Raw genomic sequence first — 17,700 nt, 5'->3', positions numbered from 1 at the left:
TCGATCTAATCTCTGGGAATGGGGTCTAACATACATTGCGCAGTTTCCTTAAACAATCTAAATTAGAGCTTTAAAATTGTAATTGGTGTTTTAAATAACATTTTATTGCAGTAATGTCGTGTTCATACGCGAGCCCTCCCCTCGAGGTTCCCTTGGGCACTAATTTAAATCGCGGGACGGGAGAGATGTTGATTTTCCCCAGGGAAAGTATATCCCAAGCACAAACAACAAGAGTAGATTTCAAGTAAAGACAAACAGCTTTAATAAACGTAGAAATCGATTATAAAATGTCAATAGAAAAAAGCAAGGTTAAAGTCATTGGAGTAAGTCATTGGAGTTAAATTCATTCATGTTACTCAATTCCAACAGTACATGTTAACGTTCGCACAGAGTTCACAGATTTCGAGTCCAGAACAAAAATAATATCGTTGAACCAAGTTTCAAACAAAAATAATAATAACGGAAACGCTACAAGTGTAACTCATGTTTCAGCTCCTCCTCTCTTCTTCGACTGCACCGCATCAACTACCACGCTTCAACTGCAATGCTTCCCTTGCGTTTTTTTCCCCGCGATCTCCGTTCGACTACGTCTTCCGTGCGCATCATTTACATCCGCACCGTCGTTAGTTGACATTCTGAGGTCACGAGGTGACGCTAAATGTACCTGAACATAGTAAATGTACCTGAACAGGGTTACTACTTAATATGGAATATTTTTTTATCATTGTTAATTTTGAGTGCTGATTAATTTTTTTGGCTTGATTCATCAAAAAAGTATGTCATTGAGTGATAAAAATATCCAGTCTTCTATTGTGAGATATTTTGGTCAATAATATCATATCTGACATAAGATTCATTCAAAAGAAAAGAATATTCCTAGAAAACCATACCACCAGTTTGATATCAGTACTAACTTTAAGCTAAGATATTAAAGAAAATGATAGCTTCCGGACAGTGATATGTTACACAGTCAATTGCAAAGAACCCATTACAGTTAATCATGAAAAGTCTTCAATAGCAGGTATGACCTCCAGCAGCCGCTTGCAGCGCCCTCATCCTACATGACATACTCGGTGACAGTTTTTTCGAGTTTGGATGGGGATATCATTCCACGCAGTGATATTTGCCTGTCGCAGTTCATCACTATTTGCCGGCCGATGGCCACAGCTATTAATGCTGTGAGTTACTTCCGCCCACAGATTTTCAATTGGTTCATATATGGGGAGTTTGCAGGCCAGGGCAGTTGCTGAACCCATTGGTTTTGAACAAAAACAGTGATTCTGCGGCCTCGATGTGGGGTTGCGCAGTCGTCTTGGTACACAAAGTTGTTCCTGAAGATGACTCTTACCAATCGAAGCATTGTTTGCTGTAGAATATCTGTGTAGGAATCCTGGTTGAGGTTGCCTCCTAGAAAAACCAACTGGTTCTGGGCATCGGCATGAAATGCTCCCCAAACAGAGAAGCTACCACCCCCTGCTTGCACCCTAGGCAGAACACAATCATCGTTTTATGCCTCTTGTACACGTCGGCGGACACGGATTCGACCGTTAACCCTAAAAAATCCATATCAGGCCTCATCACTGAAAACGACGTGACTCCAGTGTTTTGGCGGCAAACGCACGTGGTCCCCAGCCCATTGAAGAAGACGCTGTATATGAGCTGCTGTTAACAGTGGTTTCCCTACTGGTCTTGTTCACGAGGGACCTTGAAATGGATGTTTGAATGATATTTTGCCACTCTTTTCTGAGGACACTGGTTGTCTTTGCACGACCAGCACGGCGCACTCAAAGAAGAAGGCGATCCTGTCTTCTTGATGTGATTCGCGGACACTCTGGTCGAGGTATTGGAGTAGGTGCCCCTGTTGTAGCATTTCTCTGAAGGACTTAACTAACGGTTCCTGATAAATGTTGAATTGGCTGGCAACGGCTGTCCTTTTATGGCCATTTTCTCTGAGAGCAAGAATCCCATAGCAAGCTGCGTATCTTCTCTAAGGTAACTGTCAAGTTTCAGAGCGATCCCTTTATTGTTTCTCTAAATACACTCCTAAATTGACCAAACCCATGCGTTTTTATACAAGGGCAGATATTGCCGAAATGGGCACCCCTCACATTTCTGACCACAGAACATGCAACTGCATGCATCAATTGTTTCGAGAGTTGTATGATAATTAGGTAACACGCCTGGCTACACATGGAGTGACACCTCAGTTTTTGTATTTAAAATAAGAGAGAAAATAAATATTTTGTAGAAAACTTGCCAAAAAATAATATTCCATATTAAGTGGTAACCCTGTAGTTCTCGGGGCAGGAATTGATTTATGTTCAGGTACATGTAATTCTTGCCGTCACATCAGCGGGTGGGGGTCTACTTTGTCTCGGGAAAAGACTCCCCCTTCTGAAACTGCTTGGCCCTGCTAAAGGGATGTAACACAATCCTCCTCTGGCAAAATTCTGTCATAGTCTTCAGTTGGTACTTCATTAACGTTTTCTGCTATTAAATTTTGGTAGCCGCCTTGAATATTATTGTCATATGGGTTAATGACCGATAGACGGAGCTGTCCTTCGGGTGATCCAGGAGGGGCCGATACCGCACCGTTGTAATATCCTGGGTTGGGTTGTGGGTCAGGTGGTGGTGTTCTGAAATTTAATGTTGTAATATATATATGTTTATGTACTTAGTGCCATATCTTTACAATTTGTCCAACAAAAGGAATGACAGTTATTTAAAAACGTTTGCAAATATACAGTTGACCTACATGTAATGACCGAAGCAATCGAAATATATTTAAATACCAATCTAAATCAATAAAGTTAAACAATAAATGAAAAGATAGATTGATATATAAAGAAACGTGACGGAATATTATAACAAAAATACGGATCTTGAATAAGGAGAGAGAAAGAGAGATATTACAAAAATGTTTAAAAATTAACAAGATATATGTAGTAGTAGTAGTAAAACTGTGTGTGTGTGGGGGGGGGGCATGCAGGTACGTTTTGCAGCGAAATTCTGTCATAATCTAAATACCGATCTTCATGGGCCGTTGGTGATTCTGCTATCAGTGTTAGGTAGTCACTTGGGATAGTGTCATGCGTCGAATCAAAGTCCGGTAGATGGAGCTGTCCTTCATGTGATCTAGGAGGGGCGGGTACCGCATCGATGTAATATCCTGAGTTGAGGTGAGGTAAACTTTGTGGGTCAGGAGGTGCTGTTCTGAAATATGATGTTGTAATGTACACATATATTTGTCAGTGCTACTTAACATCTCAAATGGATGGCAATTAGAAATGGGACGTTAAAATAAAAATAACGGACGATTTGAAATTTCCGGCAATGCACAGTTCATAGTAGGCCTATATGTATATGTGTTGGCATGAAGGAAAAGTTCAAAGGGTATCCAAATAGAAAACTTAACCAATAAAACTGCATTATGAATTGATAGATAAAATAAAATAAAGTCAATGAAAATATAGCAAAGCTACGGAATTTCAATAAAGAAAGAGGGTGAAAGAGGGTGAGAGAGTGATTGCAGACAGAGATAGAGACTTTTTGTTTTGGATAAAATATAAAATGATGCCGTTATCCACATAACCTAGATACTTCTGTCATAAACTGATTACCTATCTTCCTGGGTCACTAGTACTTTATGATCATCATCCCCAATCAATTCAAGGTACCCGTAGTCACTTGGAATAGTGTCATAGATCGAGTAAATGGACGACTGCGAAAGATGGAGCTGTTGTTCAGGGGATCCAGGATGGGCCGGTACCGCACCGTTGTGTAATGTTGGATTGAGTCGAGGTACGACTTCTGGGTTTGGTGGCAGTGTTCTGAAATATGATGTCGTGATATATATATATATATATATATATATATATATATATATATATATATATATATATATATATATATATATATATATATATATACAAGAATGTACTCGGTGCCACTTTTGTAACATGTAACATCTCAAGGGGTTACAAATAATAATAAGTAGAAAAGAGTCGTAAAAAGGAAACTGGATAAACCAAACAATACCCTATTAGAAAACTAAGGCAATAAAACTTCATGAATAGATCTGTAAATAAATACAGTAAAATGAATGAAAAGCATGACAAAACACGGAACTTCATGAGAGAGAGAGTTTGTGTAAGTGAGAGATAGAAGGAGAGAGAGATATATTTACCTTCGTTTTCTCAAAAATACTAGTATGATGACCACTACCAATATGATAGCAGCCAGCGATGCGGAAACTGGGACAATAATTTCCAATGGGGTGCTTGTCGAGTCATTGGCTTTTTTTACTTAAATCACAAAAATAACAAAAGAAGTAAAAAAAATTGACAAATGACTAAACGGTAAACGACTAAACGGTAAATGACTAAACGACAAATGACTAAACCATGTATGATCATGATTTCTAGGCCTTGCAAAATTTAAAATCAAAACAGGTAGAGCTGCTAGCAATCAAATCAGATAGTCTCCCTTTTAAAATTTCTTTAAGGAGATATTTCAATGTTGCCATCCAACAGTCATCCAATTTTCCATGCTAAATTTTATTTTATCTTTTCAAAGCCACGCTACCTGTGTCATTTTTAGCTCTGACTTCTTGGACAGTAGTGGACGGTGTATCAGTTGCCATCGAAACGCATTCGGATTCCTCATCTGGGCATGCGCACGTTCTGCCGTTGGGTTTTGGCAGACACAGGTAGGGACAACCACCATTGTTTACACTGCAGCCGTTCGATCCTACAGTGCAAAGTTGCCATAGCAAAGCGGAACTAAACTTTAAAAATTATCTTGTGCAAGAGTTTAAAGTGTTTTAATCACTTGACAATATACGCAGACATGAAATGATGTGAAGTAAAAAGGGGGCGCTGCGATACCTATAAGCATCTTTCCAAAAACTTGTTGGGGTGCATGCAGGCCAAGCCTTTGTTAAAAAAACCTTAATAAAAATAATTATATATATATATATATATATATATATATATATCACAAATAAGTCCCAGTTGAATAAGGTTTAACTCCCAAAACTGACTTCAAACTTCCTGTTAAATAATCCTTACCTGATAAATTGTATGAGCTTCTGTACACGCGAACGCCTCGTAACTTGGCCGATCGAATAAAATCAACGCTTTCAACAGTAACGTTACCACCGTCGTACTTGTGGTATGACCTGCAAAACATACAAACGTGCGTCATTTTAATTTTGACAACTTTTGTCTAGATAAAGGTTTCAGGCAAGGATGCATTCTTTCTCCTTGTCTATTTTGCGTAGGCCTATACACAGACGAAATTATGAGAGAGTCGTAGAAGAATAAAACACGTAGATGGCAGTTGAAAGAAAGAATTGGACGTGGCTTGGTCCATGGAGTGTGTCGATAATCTTTGATACAGGGAGGATCGGGCTGATGGTGGTGGAATGTGAAAACCGGATTCACTTTCCACCCGATGAATATCAGCAACGTTCAAGGTATGAATTGTCACTTGTTATAGGATGTGGACTTTTACATGCACATGTATGTGACACAGTCGAAGTTCAATTCACAACCACACACTGTTGACATTCAACTGCAAAATTATAGTAATAAAATCTAACTCTACAAAAATTGTTACAAATATCTAAACCGGAAGTGACGTACCATGTACCATCAAAGCTGAAATCAGTGAAATAGATCTGCTGTCCGTCCACTGCTATATCATAGTATTGGCCTCCAACAGTATCTCCAGCTTTGATCAATGATCGTCTGTTACTTCCATCTGTGTCGGAAGTTTCAATACTTGCATAAAATCCATCGCACCAATAAAGTTTCTGTTCTGTAAACAAAGATAATTATTGTGAATGAGGATGCCATTTTATTTAAAGATACATACAAAGTCAATTTTTTGTCACAAAAACCAACCAAATGCCAGCATATAGTTTCAAGTAGGATAACTAAGAGAATTACCAAAATGCATTGTTTAATTTTACCCGAAAATGATGTTTGAACAGATTTTTCTGCTGGCATTCTAAGCTGTATGTCAATGGGGCAGGAAAGTAGGTCACGGAAGTAGGTTAAATTTACAACCATAAATTTAAAAAAAGCAGCAGTCTAAAGGTATTTTAAGGCTGGTCGAGTGATCTATTCAGTTTATCCCTTGGCATGTCAAATTTATTTGAGTCATATAAGAATCTAGTAGAAGTGGTTTACATGTGTTACTGGGAATCCACGGTCCACCGATGCTCGGTTCGTATGTACCTTTAAAGGAAAGAGTGTATACGACATTCATTTTATGTCTGTGTTCATGAGAGATCAAAGTACAATTATCCGTATATTTCCGCCAAGAATTTATATAATGATAACATTCGTTTTCTACATCACACCATATCACACCTAATGATTTAAGCCTGGGTCACACTTGGCCTACCAGCTTTTTGGAATCTTTTAGCAACCTCAAAGGCTAGGCGGTTGCCACAGATATTTAAGTGTTCGCATAAGGTTGCAAACAGGTCGACATACAGCGCTCGTTGACACATTAAGGCCATTTTTTGTGCACCAATAACCATTGCGACTGAAAATTAAAAATGTCGGTGTCCCAATTTTAAAGGTTGCCTATACTTGGTTGCCAGTAGCTCGCTCTAACCAGACTAAAGCCAGTCGCATTCCACTTCAAACTGCACGGTCGATTGACAGTCTTAAGTCGCTTGGTGACTTAAGCCCCCCTTGCTTTGGACAGCTTTCTTTCTGCGTCCCACTGGGAGTAAATAATAATAATATTTTACATTCTTTCTGCAACTAAAGCGATGCTTGTGTCTCCTTTACGACCACAGCGATGCCAGTTTCATGGTCTCACAAAAGACGCAGAAAGGACGCCGTCCAATGTTAAGGGAATTTCCAACCGGTGGAAAGCATTCGAAAACATCGCTCAAATGTTACAAGCGACTGCAATAAAATAGGCGTAGGATGGTGGCCTAGTTGGGCGTAGACTATTTCTTTATTTTTCGTCATGCATGCCTTCAAAACATAATGATCATAAATCATAAAATCTTGGAAAAAGAAAACATAAATTGCGTTTGTTGGCAAGATTTACACTTATTAACACGTTTTGCATACGCCACGTAATTTACGATTACGAGATCTCAAAAAACGTCCAAGAATCATTAATAAAAACAGTTTTAGTATGTACAATTCAACATCCTTCCAGTGCTTGGTATTCTTACCATAAGGATGAGAATGTAAAAGTACACGATGAGCACGACCTGTCATGGTTAATTTACGTTGTACTTTAAGCAGTAAAATCCTGGGGCTAGAGACACAAAAGGAAAACCACACAAGCAATTGCATACCAGTGGTAATTCCATCGGCGACCTATTAGCAACCGGTTGGATACCGCAAATTGGTATTTAGGTCGCCTGTAGTTTTTTGATGTTGCATCGAAAACTGGCGTGACTAAATATTTACCAGGCGTTCTTTTAGAAACCGCCCTGCGAGTTGTAGCAGCTGGCGATAGTTGCAGGTCGCACAGAGGTTTAATTGTTCAGTGAGACTGTAAACGCACAGCAATTTTTCTTACTTAAGAATTATTGCTAAGATTCGCTGATTTTTTTTCATTTTTAATTTAATACTGTAGTTTTAAATGACTGGTTGAGGAGGCTGAGATGATACTAACGACAAATTAACGCCTCAGATAAACTTTTGTCTAAAGTTTTTTTATTGTCATTGGAACTTGAATTGGGAAAAAGAAGCTTGACGCGACATAAATATGACTGTGGGGGATCTTCAAACGTGAGAAGAAAACATATAAATTATTTTGGAGGAAAACCCTGTGAAGTGGCCCTTTGACTAGTTAAGGGCCTGTATTTTTTCTTTATGTATAAATGTATGCTTTTTTTTTTGTAATTTCCATGCGCTCTTATTCATGTATACTTATGCCTTATGGTTGATTAATTCTATAAAGTTATTATTATAGCATTAAAAGCAAACATGAAAAATAAAGTCTTAAAGCATTCTTATTAAACACTGGAATCTTAGTTCCCGTATTTCTTGCTTAGTTAGGACAATTATTGTCGTGATATTCCAAATTAAATGCAATTATTTCAGATATCATTCGGATCTCACCATGGATGTCAATATCTATTCCGTTCACGTATATGAGATCCGTGTTCGCCACAGTTTGCCTGTTTTCCCCGTCCATGTGGGCACGTTGTATCTTTGGTTCCCCACCCCAATCCGTCCAATACATCCAGCTGTAACAAAGTATGGAAGTTGGATAAATACAATGGCATTGTGGTACAATCAGATAAAATAACTATGTGATAAGGATAAGGAATGTGATGGTTATAAAAACAAGACAAAAATCCTTAACTTAAGAGTATTGACATTTTGGCAGTCATCATTTAAGTGTGTACTATATAAGTCAAATGCAGCGATTGTGGAAATTTATGAATTGCACATTTCGACAAAGAATCGCCACTTTTACTTATGATTAGGAAAGTGGTAAAACAAAGTAGTATATGATTCGCAAAATTCACAAAGGTGTTTAGCAATACATGTTTAACTACGTACAAGGTAAGTTTTAGATAAAAAGAAAACATTAATTTCAATTTTCATAATGTTATGTCTTAAAAGAAAAGAATGTTATCAGCAAGTACATGAAAAGGAAAATATTATAAATACCCATTAAATGGATCCAGTGTTATTCCTCTCGGTTTATCAGCTCTAAACAAAATCTTGTGTTGTGAGCCGTCCATTCGCATAACACCAACGCTGCTGTATGTAGCGAGATCAGTGTAGTAGAGGAGGCGAGAGATATGGTCAACTGTAATAATCTCCGGCTCGCTCCCTGGAAGGAGAATTTTGCTTTTAAATGACTTTCTCTCTCTCTCTCTCTCTCTCTCTCTCTCTCTCTCTCTCTCTGTGTGTATGTGTGTGTGTGTGAATGCGTGCGACGTGTCAATATGCCTGTAATTTAAAATCTGCCAATGCAACTACATCCGACTTACCAATAGTGAAATTAAAGACGGTCTCCGGTTCTGTTCCATCAATATTTACTCTTCTTATTTTAGCAAAGGTGAAAACTTCAGTCCAGTAAACACGTTGCTCTATGGGGTCGTAACTTGCTGATGCAGGATTATTACACTGGGTGTAGATGGCATGCACTCTTCGTGTGTTCAAATCCCTTTGCCATATTACTCCGTTTTGTAGGTCCGCAAAAATTAGGAAGTCTTCTGTCACATTTTTGCTGCATACTAACATGAAAAGATAATTCAACATAATGTTATCAAATTCAGCATTCCAAGTGAACATGAGGGATACATGATTATGCACAATGTTGAATAATGCACATGGTGGATAAAGGTTTGGCGTTTTCATCTTTTTGGAGAAAAATTGTCACTCTAAGGTTTGCTGTGCGACATTCTGTTCTCTTTAACTTTTTTCTCGATCATTAGCAAAGTATGAAAACGCTCTCTCTAAACTTTCACTGAAGAGTTGTCTTTTAATATGAATCATCAAGTAAAGATTCTCCAGAGATCTATAAAATGGAATTTTTACGGCATAATTCACTCATTGATAAAGAAGGTTTCGTTGGCTTTTTTGACTGTAACCGAGGAAGATTTTACCATCCATAGGCTCGTTGTTACAACAAATATAGGGCAAGGAGGTTATGACTTTGACCTTGTTGGGTCGTTAGCTAGCAGTCTAACTCAAAAACTAATTGATGGATTTGAATGAGGAATGGGCTAAATTAAAATCGATTAGATTTTGGTGGTGGTAGGGCTTCGTTTATCAATTAAATCAGTGAATTTAATTAATTAATTTAATTTAATCAATTTAATCAATTAATTCATATTGAGAAATGAGCTGCCTCGGCAAATTTCTGCGGTCAATGACCATCTTGCTATCTTTACAGTGATATAAGTGATACAAACATCGCTGCCAGCGATGAGTATGCATCATTATATTATACGCAATAAAAGACACCCTCTAGCTTTGACAGAGTCTATTTATAAATGACCTAGCCAGTACAGATGGAGAGGTAAGGCGGACAATTTTTTGGGTTGTTAAATTGTAACTCACCCTAGAGTGTAACTGAGGGGTTAGATGTAAGAAATAGTAGGAATATAAGAAAATAAAGCGGTCTATTAACATATATCGGGTGGCTCAGAAAAAAAAAACTTACTGATTTCAAATTAAAATAACTAAAATAATTTCGAAAATATTAAAGACGAATTTTAAAAAATACAAAAAGGATGTTTTAAATAAATGCTGAACATTTCATGACCCTACCTTTCTATAATTTTGGCACAGCGAAAAGGATCTTAAGTCAAAAAATCCCCTGTGTCTGGTAGTTTTGGCACCTGTCAAAAAGTTTTTGACTGATTGATAATATTAAAATGGTTTCACTTGGACTCTTTCAATTTTCGGGGTCGGACAATACATATGTATCAAAAATCTTCGCAAAATTTCAATTCAAAAGCTTCTGAACTGTCTAAGTCATAATATGAAATAATGTGTGTAGTAATGGCGAGTTTAGAAAACCTCTTTTGTCGACTCTGAAAAATACGTATCAGTCTGTCCGGAGATCTGACATATCAATGCTAAAGCGGTGATTATTACAAAAAAAAAAAAAATAATAATAATAATAAATAAATAAATAAATAATAAGCGCTTGCACAAAATTGTCCTTAACGTGTGTTTTGCGCCATATTTTGCAAAATCCATAGCTGTTATGTAAATCAATGAAAGTCTGCAAATAACCCATTACCCCGCCTGAAACTTGCAAAGAATAAAATTTAAGTCTTGATCTTAACCAATACATAAAATGAACATTTCAATTCCAACGTAAAACTTGTATCAGCTGTCTAAAAATAGCACAAGCGTTTTTTCCCAAGCTGACCTTGGAATTTTGTACCCTAAAATAAAATGATTGCAGAAAAATCGTTTCTCTTTTCTTCATGGGGTTGGAATCTAGACCTTTGTTTTCTTATTATTTTTTCGATACTAGGGTTCAGGCAGCCGTGTAACGTATGAAATCCTGTTTGTGGTGTTAAACCAGAGTTTATCCACTGATCAAAGAGCCCCTCATCAAATATTTTCATCTGTCCCTTTGTAAATTGCAAGTTAAAGTTGAATAAGAAAAAAAATGCCATGTATCTTTTTATGACAAAAAAATCATGATGCCAATATTGAAATCCATAGGGTTTATAATTTGCCTTCAAGTTAATTTAAAAAAAGCCAGAATTCTAGTTGCCACAAAATGAATATGCTTAAGATCGCCCCATACATTTATCCTTTTAAACTGAATGCATGAATGGATTTCCAAATTATGAGGTGTGTGTGTGCGTCTCTACACACACACAAACACACACACACACACACACACACACACACACAGAAACACTCACCTGTTAACGAGCACATTGTGCAATCAGCATTACAGGTGTACTTACTTGGGCAGGTTCCAAAATTGTTTTACATTATAGTTTTAAATATTGTGATTTTTTTAAACAATTTTTTCTCAATTTATCTGAAATTGCTGGTAGTAAAATAAAAGTCTTCAAATTAAACAGGTTTTTAAAAATTACTTTGTCAAGGCACACTTTATGACCAATGCACACTTTATGACCAAGGCATTGTGCTATTTCAGTTTCAGAGAAATGTTGACAGCATACCTATCTCTGCCTAAGCTATAGCATGAGAATGGACTTGATGTCATGAATTGATACTAGTTAGACAATGCAAGTAGAAGGTAATTGAGTGTTTCTAAAAAAAAAGTCAATATTCATTTTTTTATAACTGGCCTATTATTAGTAGGTCCAAGGAATTATTAATACTTTACAGTATGGTAAGGAATGACTTTGATAATCAACTGTGAGACTGACATCCTAATGAGGTGAAAGTGTTTTCTTTAATCCATAGATTTTTTTGATGAATTTCAGTTTTTATCTGCTTTGTATAAATGTTTCTACATGTTGGATTTTAGTGTTCTATTCTGTTCTGATGCTTTACTTTCTTTTTTATCATTATATTATATTTATTTTAACATATTCCTGAATTTCATATCAGCTGACAATAAGGGAAGAGGTGTTCTAGTCAACACTAAATCATGAAAGCCAATTAAAATGGATTTCTGGTAGTATGTATGTTTTGTAAATTCACCTTTGTCCATTTATTTTTGCGGGAGGTGAAATCGACGCCAAGCACTCGCATTTCATGATTTAGTTTTTAAAAAATTGTGAGATTTCACCTTCTTACAGAAATCTTTAAATAAAAAAATTCGGACATCTGAAACGGGGCGCCATTTACAATCACCCGCGTGGAAAAATCTTCCATTTTACCGTTCTAAATCTATTTTTTTCATGACAACTTACCTTAAAATTCCGAATCCCTAGATATCCTCGCTTCTTTTTATATACCTATCGTTTAATCACATACGAATAGCTCAAAAGTCAATGGCCATCGCTTCATCAGGATGCACGCGCATCCCGGAATCTCCGGACAGAGTGTACCATTACTGTCCCCGGCCTCTTGATTTTTGATGAAAAAAAGCTGTATTGTACCGTCCCCTTGTATAATAGGTAATTTCACAAAATGAGGTATGATTACTCTGCAATATCTTCAAAACGTTTAAAAACTTGAAATGTGAAATCAGTAAGGTGTTTTAGTCACTCAATATATGCTAAAAGACCGCTGTATTTTTACACCCCTACATTTATTCACATGTCACCCCTCAGTTACACTTTAGGGTGAGCTACAATATAACAACCCAAGTATTCGCTCTGACAAAGGAAGTGTCCGCATTACCCCTCCACTTTTGCTCTCGTTAGGTCATGTTTAATAGCCTTCACTAAGGCTGGAGGATAGTTTCATTGTGATATACAGAATGATGCATACTCACCGCTGGAGGCGACGTTTCTTTCACTAAGGGTACATTCAAAACAATTTGATCCGTGGATTAACTGATATGAGGATTATAAATGACCGACACACTTAAAACAGTGCCGCCTTATCCCCCTCATAGATTCCCTGCCTCCCAAACGTGTTGTCCCTTGCGTAGGGAACAAGGCAAACATTAGGATAAGAATTTGAATTGCGGCCTGATCGAAATGGAGCCTAGATTCAATTGTTGTTTCCCTGCAGGGAGCCCATTAGGGGATTAGGCGACATTGCTTTTACACTGTAAGTGGTTCGGCCATATTTCATCCGCGTATCTGTTAGTCAGCGGATCAGCTTGTTCTGAAGGCACCCTTAATCGCCGTAAAACTAGCAAAATACTCAAAGGCCGCAGACATGCGCCGAGACAGCTTTATTCTCAGTATTTATTGATTGATTGAATAATGTACCGCCACCAAAATCAAACTTTTAGTTGGCCCATCCCTGATGTTTACATAGTGCTAACTTTTTAAAGTTTTTGACACCACCCCAGGTTTGGGGAACGAAGAAACAGTACAATAACTGATAAAAAAACGCATTGGGTGGCACAGTCACTCATTCTCAATATATAGGTGCATTTAACTTTTTTTATTTAAAGTAAGGGAAAGGAAGAATTGTTTTACACATGTGAGGTGATCATTTGTACATGAAAATACATCGTACATACGTCGTATATTTGTACATGAAAATACAATTTTGGAGGTGAGAGAACCTTTTTGACCAATGCTGTGCTTGAAGCTGAGGACAAAATATGTCAGTAAAATAAACGTGAATCTCGTAGTATCCCTTAAGTACAGTCGAATTTTTGTAAGTATTAATAAATGCAAATATTATCCAATAAAAGATTCTTTTCAAAACTTTCGTCACTAAACCAGCTGAAACCTTCGTCACTAAATACGAAAATTTCCGCAAACTAGCAAGGCATGAATTTCAGATTTCCAAGATTTACACAAAAGATAGATTTATCGCTTTCTTTCACCGGAGATTTTGAAAAGGTGAAATAGCGAATCTATCTTTAACTTAATTTTTTCACTTTTCTGCTTTCTTCAAATGAACCTGTTTTGAGAAGGAGTTTGTGAAAACATCAGTTAAGATTAACGGAAAAATACCAAACGCATTAGATTTATGTCACTTGATTATTGTACAAAATATAATACAAATAAAAACACCATCATACCTGATGTTGTGAAGACCAATAACAAAACTCCTACTTTGTTAGAGTTACCCATGCTTCCAGACACTTACTACGACTTTACATTTATGTCAGGAAGACAGATCTTGCAAGTTTTTCTCTTTGTCCAGTCTTGTTTTTTTGCGACGCTATACCGAGTTTCTAAATCCTTTGTTTCTTTCTCTGTAGGGGACCTAAATTCCTTTTTTAGGATGAACCACGACGTTTGTGGCTAAAACCATTCAGTTGGTAAAGTTCTGTCGTTTAGTGATTTCTACTTGCTACAAAACCTCTTGTGTTTTTGCCTTGATGAACACCATGAAATACTCAACGGTACTGCCCAGAATTAACTTGTCTTTTAGAAATGCTCATCAGCTTTCGTCGCCATGTGGGCACCAAGGGGGCGTAGTTTTGCCCATATATGTCTCCGATAAGTGGTCCTTTTTAAAGATGTCGGGTGATGCAAGAAAGCTAATATTAGGGTAGACCGGGGCTAGACGCCCCCCTTAAGCAAGTTTTCCCTGCTCAAGGTATAGACTGGTCAAAGAGGGTGTTAACTATAAAGACCTGCCTAGACTACGGCAGGGCGCTGTGATACTTTACAAAATTAAGAGTACCTGGTACAGCCACTTGCTGGTCCCGTGGCGGCGCAGGGTGCGTGCCGGTACACCGAACTCTTGACTAGAACGGACCGAAGGCACACCTGCGAAAAAACGCCTTCAGTGCTGGTGCCAGGTTTTCCTCGACATATTTGCCTCTGTCGGACTTTCTCTTATACATTCCAGCCATTTTATCTGTAAATTACAGGGAAAAAACTATTCATGTGCACAGAAATGAATAAAGAAATATAAGCAGGTACCCACGAAACTATCCAATTTTGACTTTTCCTCATGTAAGTGTAATAACTGATAATAAAGAATTAAAAAAACATGCATGAAGTTAGAACGAACACTTCCGCGTCCTTTCAGAATTATTTTTAATTGAAAAACAAACAGGGGCAAAACACCCAGTGATCGGTGCAAAACGTTCCTAGATAGTCAGGCATATGCTACAATTCTGATGATGAGAATATTTATGCTGTATATCTGTTCAACACTGCTCATTCTTGACTTACTAGAGACAATGTGCCTTGGGGAAAGCAGAATTAATGACACCATCAAATACAAGTATGGAGGGGATCACCTATTTTGCATCCATGCCCAGAGGAAATATGCCCTACCTGAACATCTTTGGACATTAATTACAGACCTGAACATCAACAGAAAAATTAGACTGCATTCCCACAGATGTTTAGATCTATCTATCCCCGTGGGGAGTCTCACTAGATTACTGTCAGCCTATACGGCTTAAGCGTCTGTCCCGCCTACTTAAAGCTGTAAGGGGGTAATTGACTATGGTGCGCGCTCGGCTGACTGCAATTTAGCGTGAACCCCCAGGGAGTTAGGTCGATCTAAATCTAAATCTCTGGATCGATCTAAATCTCTGGGAATGCACCCTTAGAGGCCAACGAGGTGGAACCAGTCTAAGTAGCCTATTAGAGCAATTTATTCATCCAACAAAGAGCCCCAGATAATACCAAAACCTGGTCTTATTCATAGTTAAACAAGAGCACAATTTTAAATTTAATAATTGTGTCTTTGCTCGACAAAACGGTGTACCATCAGTAGAGTTGCCAAGCTGAACTTCAGTGTGACAAACCCCACCCGGAAAAAGACAAAGCGTTATACAGAAAAATGAAAGACATTGACATTGGCGAGCTCCATATCTTAGTTAACTTACTTAATCACCCCTTAGCTTCTGGGAGGGGTGTGTCATGCGGTTAAGCTTTTACATTGACAGCACTTCAGCCAAGTACTATCTATAAACCCTATATATAAACCCATAAACAATTGGTGTGTCTTGTACATTTAAGACAAAAGAAAGGAATGGATTTTGTACTGATACCCTGAAAGTTATTGGATGCTTTCCAACTGCCTTACATTGCTCTTAAAACGGGTTCTAAGTTCGTTCCCTTGTACTATATCAAAGGTCAGCGACGACAATTCTTCAAATAATTCTATTCTCCGCTGTCGTTTTCGACCATACACATAGGTACTCTGTCATTATTTTTCCGGTTAAAATTGCCTAAAAACTGTGATTCGAAATAAAAACAATGAAAAATAAATGGGTGTTCTAATTTTGAAAATGGGTTTTCTATTGTCGTACCTTGTGTGATATGGAATAAGGATTTGAATTCGCTCCATGGCAGATCATCATATATAAGGACGCTGGGTTTTGTCTTAACATGTTTTTTACGTACTGCAACTACATACAAAATAATGAAAATAGAAGAGTATAGTTTAAAAACCCTCTCAAGATTGAATATAATCATAAGCATAGTCGTTAATTTTAGTCAAAACAAGTCAAACGCTAGAACTTTATAAAGCATTCAGTGGAAAAAATGCCCTTTGAACTTAATAACCTCATATTAGTTAAATTCGATATGTTTCACTGATTTTGCATACTGTGATTTTCTCATTGCAGTAGTTGAGCTCAGTTGCTACCGTGATTGCATTACCATCCATTGTAGTTCTCTTGTAGGTTTAGTTTACCTTCATTGCGTTTGCGGAGCCAAGGTGATCCGGCACAACTAATGCAACGTTCATTTGTATAAGTGATAACTTTTCATTCAGGGTGGTAACCCATGAGTTTGTACTTATATTTCATTCAACTCAGTGTCTCCGTAGGAGGAACACATAGTATACTCTTACTTTTTGATCCGTTATTTTCTACTTGAAATTCATAGTTACAGGAACGGCAGAAATGGCGAGTTTTTAAATACTGTTTATTGTTTATTATTGATTATACGTGATAATTGAAATTTATCAGTTTTTGTGTAAGTAAATTTAAGCACGTAAATTGCGGGCAGTGGGTGTATTATTGTTATTTTCATTTTCTTTTCTTCTTTTTAGTTTTTAAGTGTCTTCTGAATTTTTGCGTGAAATAAAACCAAGATCCATTGAACAACTTTTGCCTTTCTTTGATTTTCTTATCTGTATAGCCCTCGCGCTAGAACTCTTAAGAAAACGGTGGAGAGGGGGGGGATCTTTTTCCTATCGAATTTATGACGTTTTGTTATTGATAACCGTAACAATATTATCATATGTGCCACAATTGATCCTTTGTTTTAGTAGTAGAAAACCGAGCATAGTCAGACGTTGTTTTGTTGTGATTGCATTCTGCCCTGTAACCAGTGAGGGCCAACATGGATATAGGATTTAGAAGTCTTTTTTTATCAATATTGATGATTTGATCTCGCTATTACATGAGTGAATCATTCAGATCAGTTGTTGAAAAGGGGAGATAGGGAAAATGAAAATTTCGAGACTTAAAATGCCAAAATTTGATTACGCATTCGGGATGGGTTTTGAATCCCTATAAAATGGCTCAGGAATATTTCAAATAAGCAAAATAATAATAATAATAATAATAATGATAATAATAATAATAATAATAATAATAATAATAATAATAATAATAATAATAATAATAATAATAATAATAATAATAAATAAATAAATAAATAAATATGATTGGGACGCGTCACTTTATATATGCTTGTAGAGATAATAC

General features: G+C 37.0%; 1 protein-coding gene across 1 annotated transcript; it reads right to left on the bottom strand.

The window, feature by feature from the left end:
• Nucleotides 1–238: 238 nt before the first annotated feature.
• On the bottom strand, nt 239–15,353 carry LOC147759726 (uncharacterized). Its single transcript, XM_086998148.1, has 11 exons — nt 14,706–15,353; nt 8,987–9,232; nt 8,661–8,826; nt 8,103–8,230; nt 5,646–5,820; nt 5,070–5,179; nt 4,585–4,749; nt 4,187–4,304; nt 3,621–3,830; nt 3,028–3,213; nt 239–2,636 (listed from the first exon to the last, which is right to left on the bottom strand). The coding sequence occupies exons 3-11, from the start codon at nt 8,738–8,740 to the stop codon at nt 2,414–2,416; spliced, it is 1,395 nt and encodes a 464-aa protein (XP_086854274.1). The 5' UTR covers nt 8,741–8,826; nt 8,987–9,232; nt 14,706–15,353; the 3' UTR covers nt 239–2,413.
• Nucleotides 15,354–17,700: the final 2,347 nt, after the last annotated feature.

This window comes from Lingula anatina, chromosome 10, assembly GCF_051362555.1.
Source record: "Lingula anatina isolate TDL-2025a chromosome 10, LinAna3.0, whole genome shotgun sequence".
Classification (NCBI taxonomy): domain Eukaryota; kingdom Metazoa; phylum Brachiopoda; class Lingulata; order Lingulida; family Lingulidae; genus Lingula; species Lingula anatina.
Note: the sequence above shows the minus strand (reverse complement) of the source record. Positions and strands in the feature narration are given on the sequence as shown.

Coding starts and splice junctions, on each gene's coding strand:
- LOC147759726 (XM_086998148.1), bottom strand. CDS start 8,740: ATGCGAATGGACGGCTCACAACACAAGATTTTGTTTAGAGCTGATAAA. Junction 4,305..4,584: donor CAGAGCTAAAAATGACACAG/GTAGCGTGGCTT, acceptor TTGTGATTTAAG/TAAAAAAAGCCAATGACTCG. Junction 3,214..3,620: donor CTAGTGACCCAGGAAGATAG/GTAATCAGTTTA, acceptor ATCATATTTCAG/AACAGCACCTCCTGACCCAC.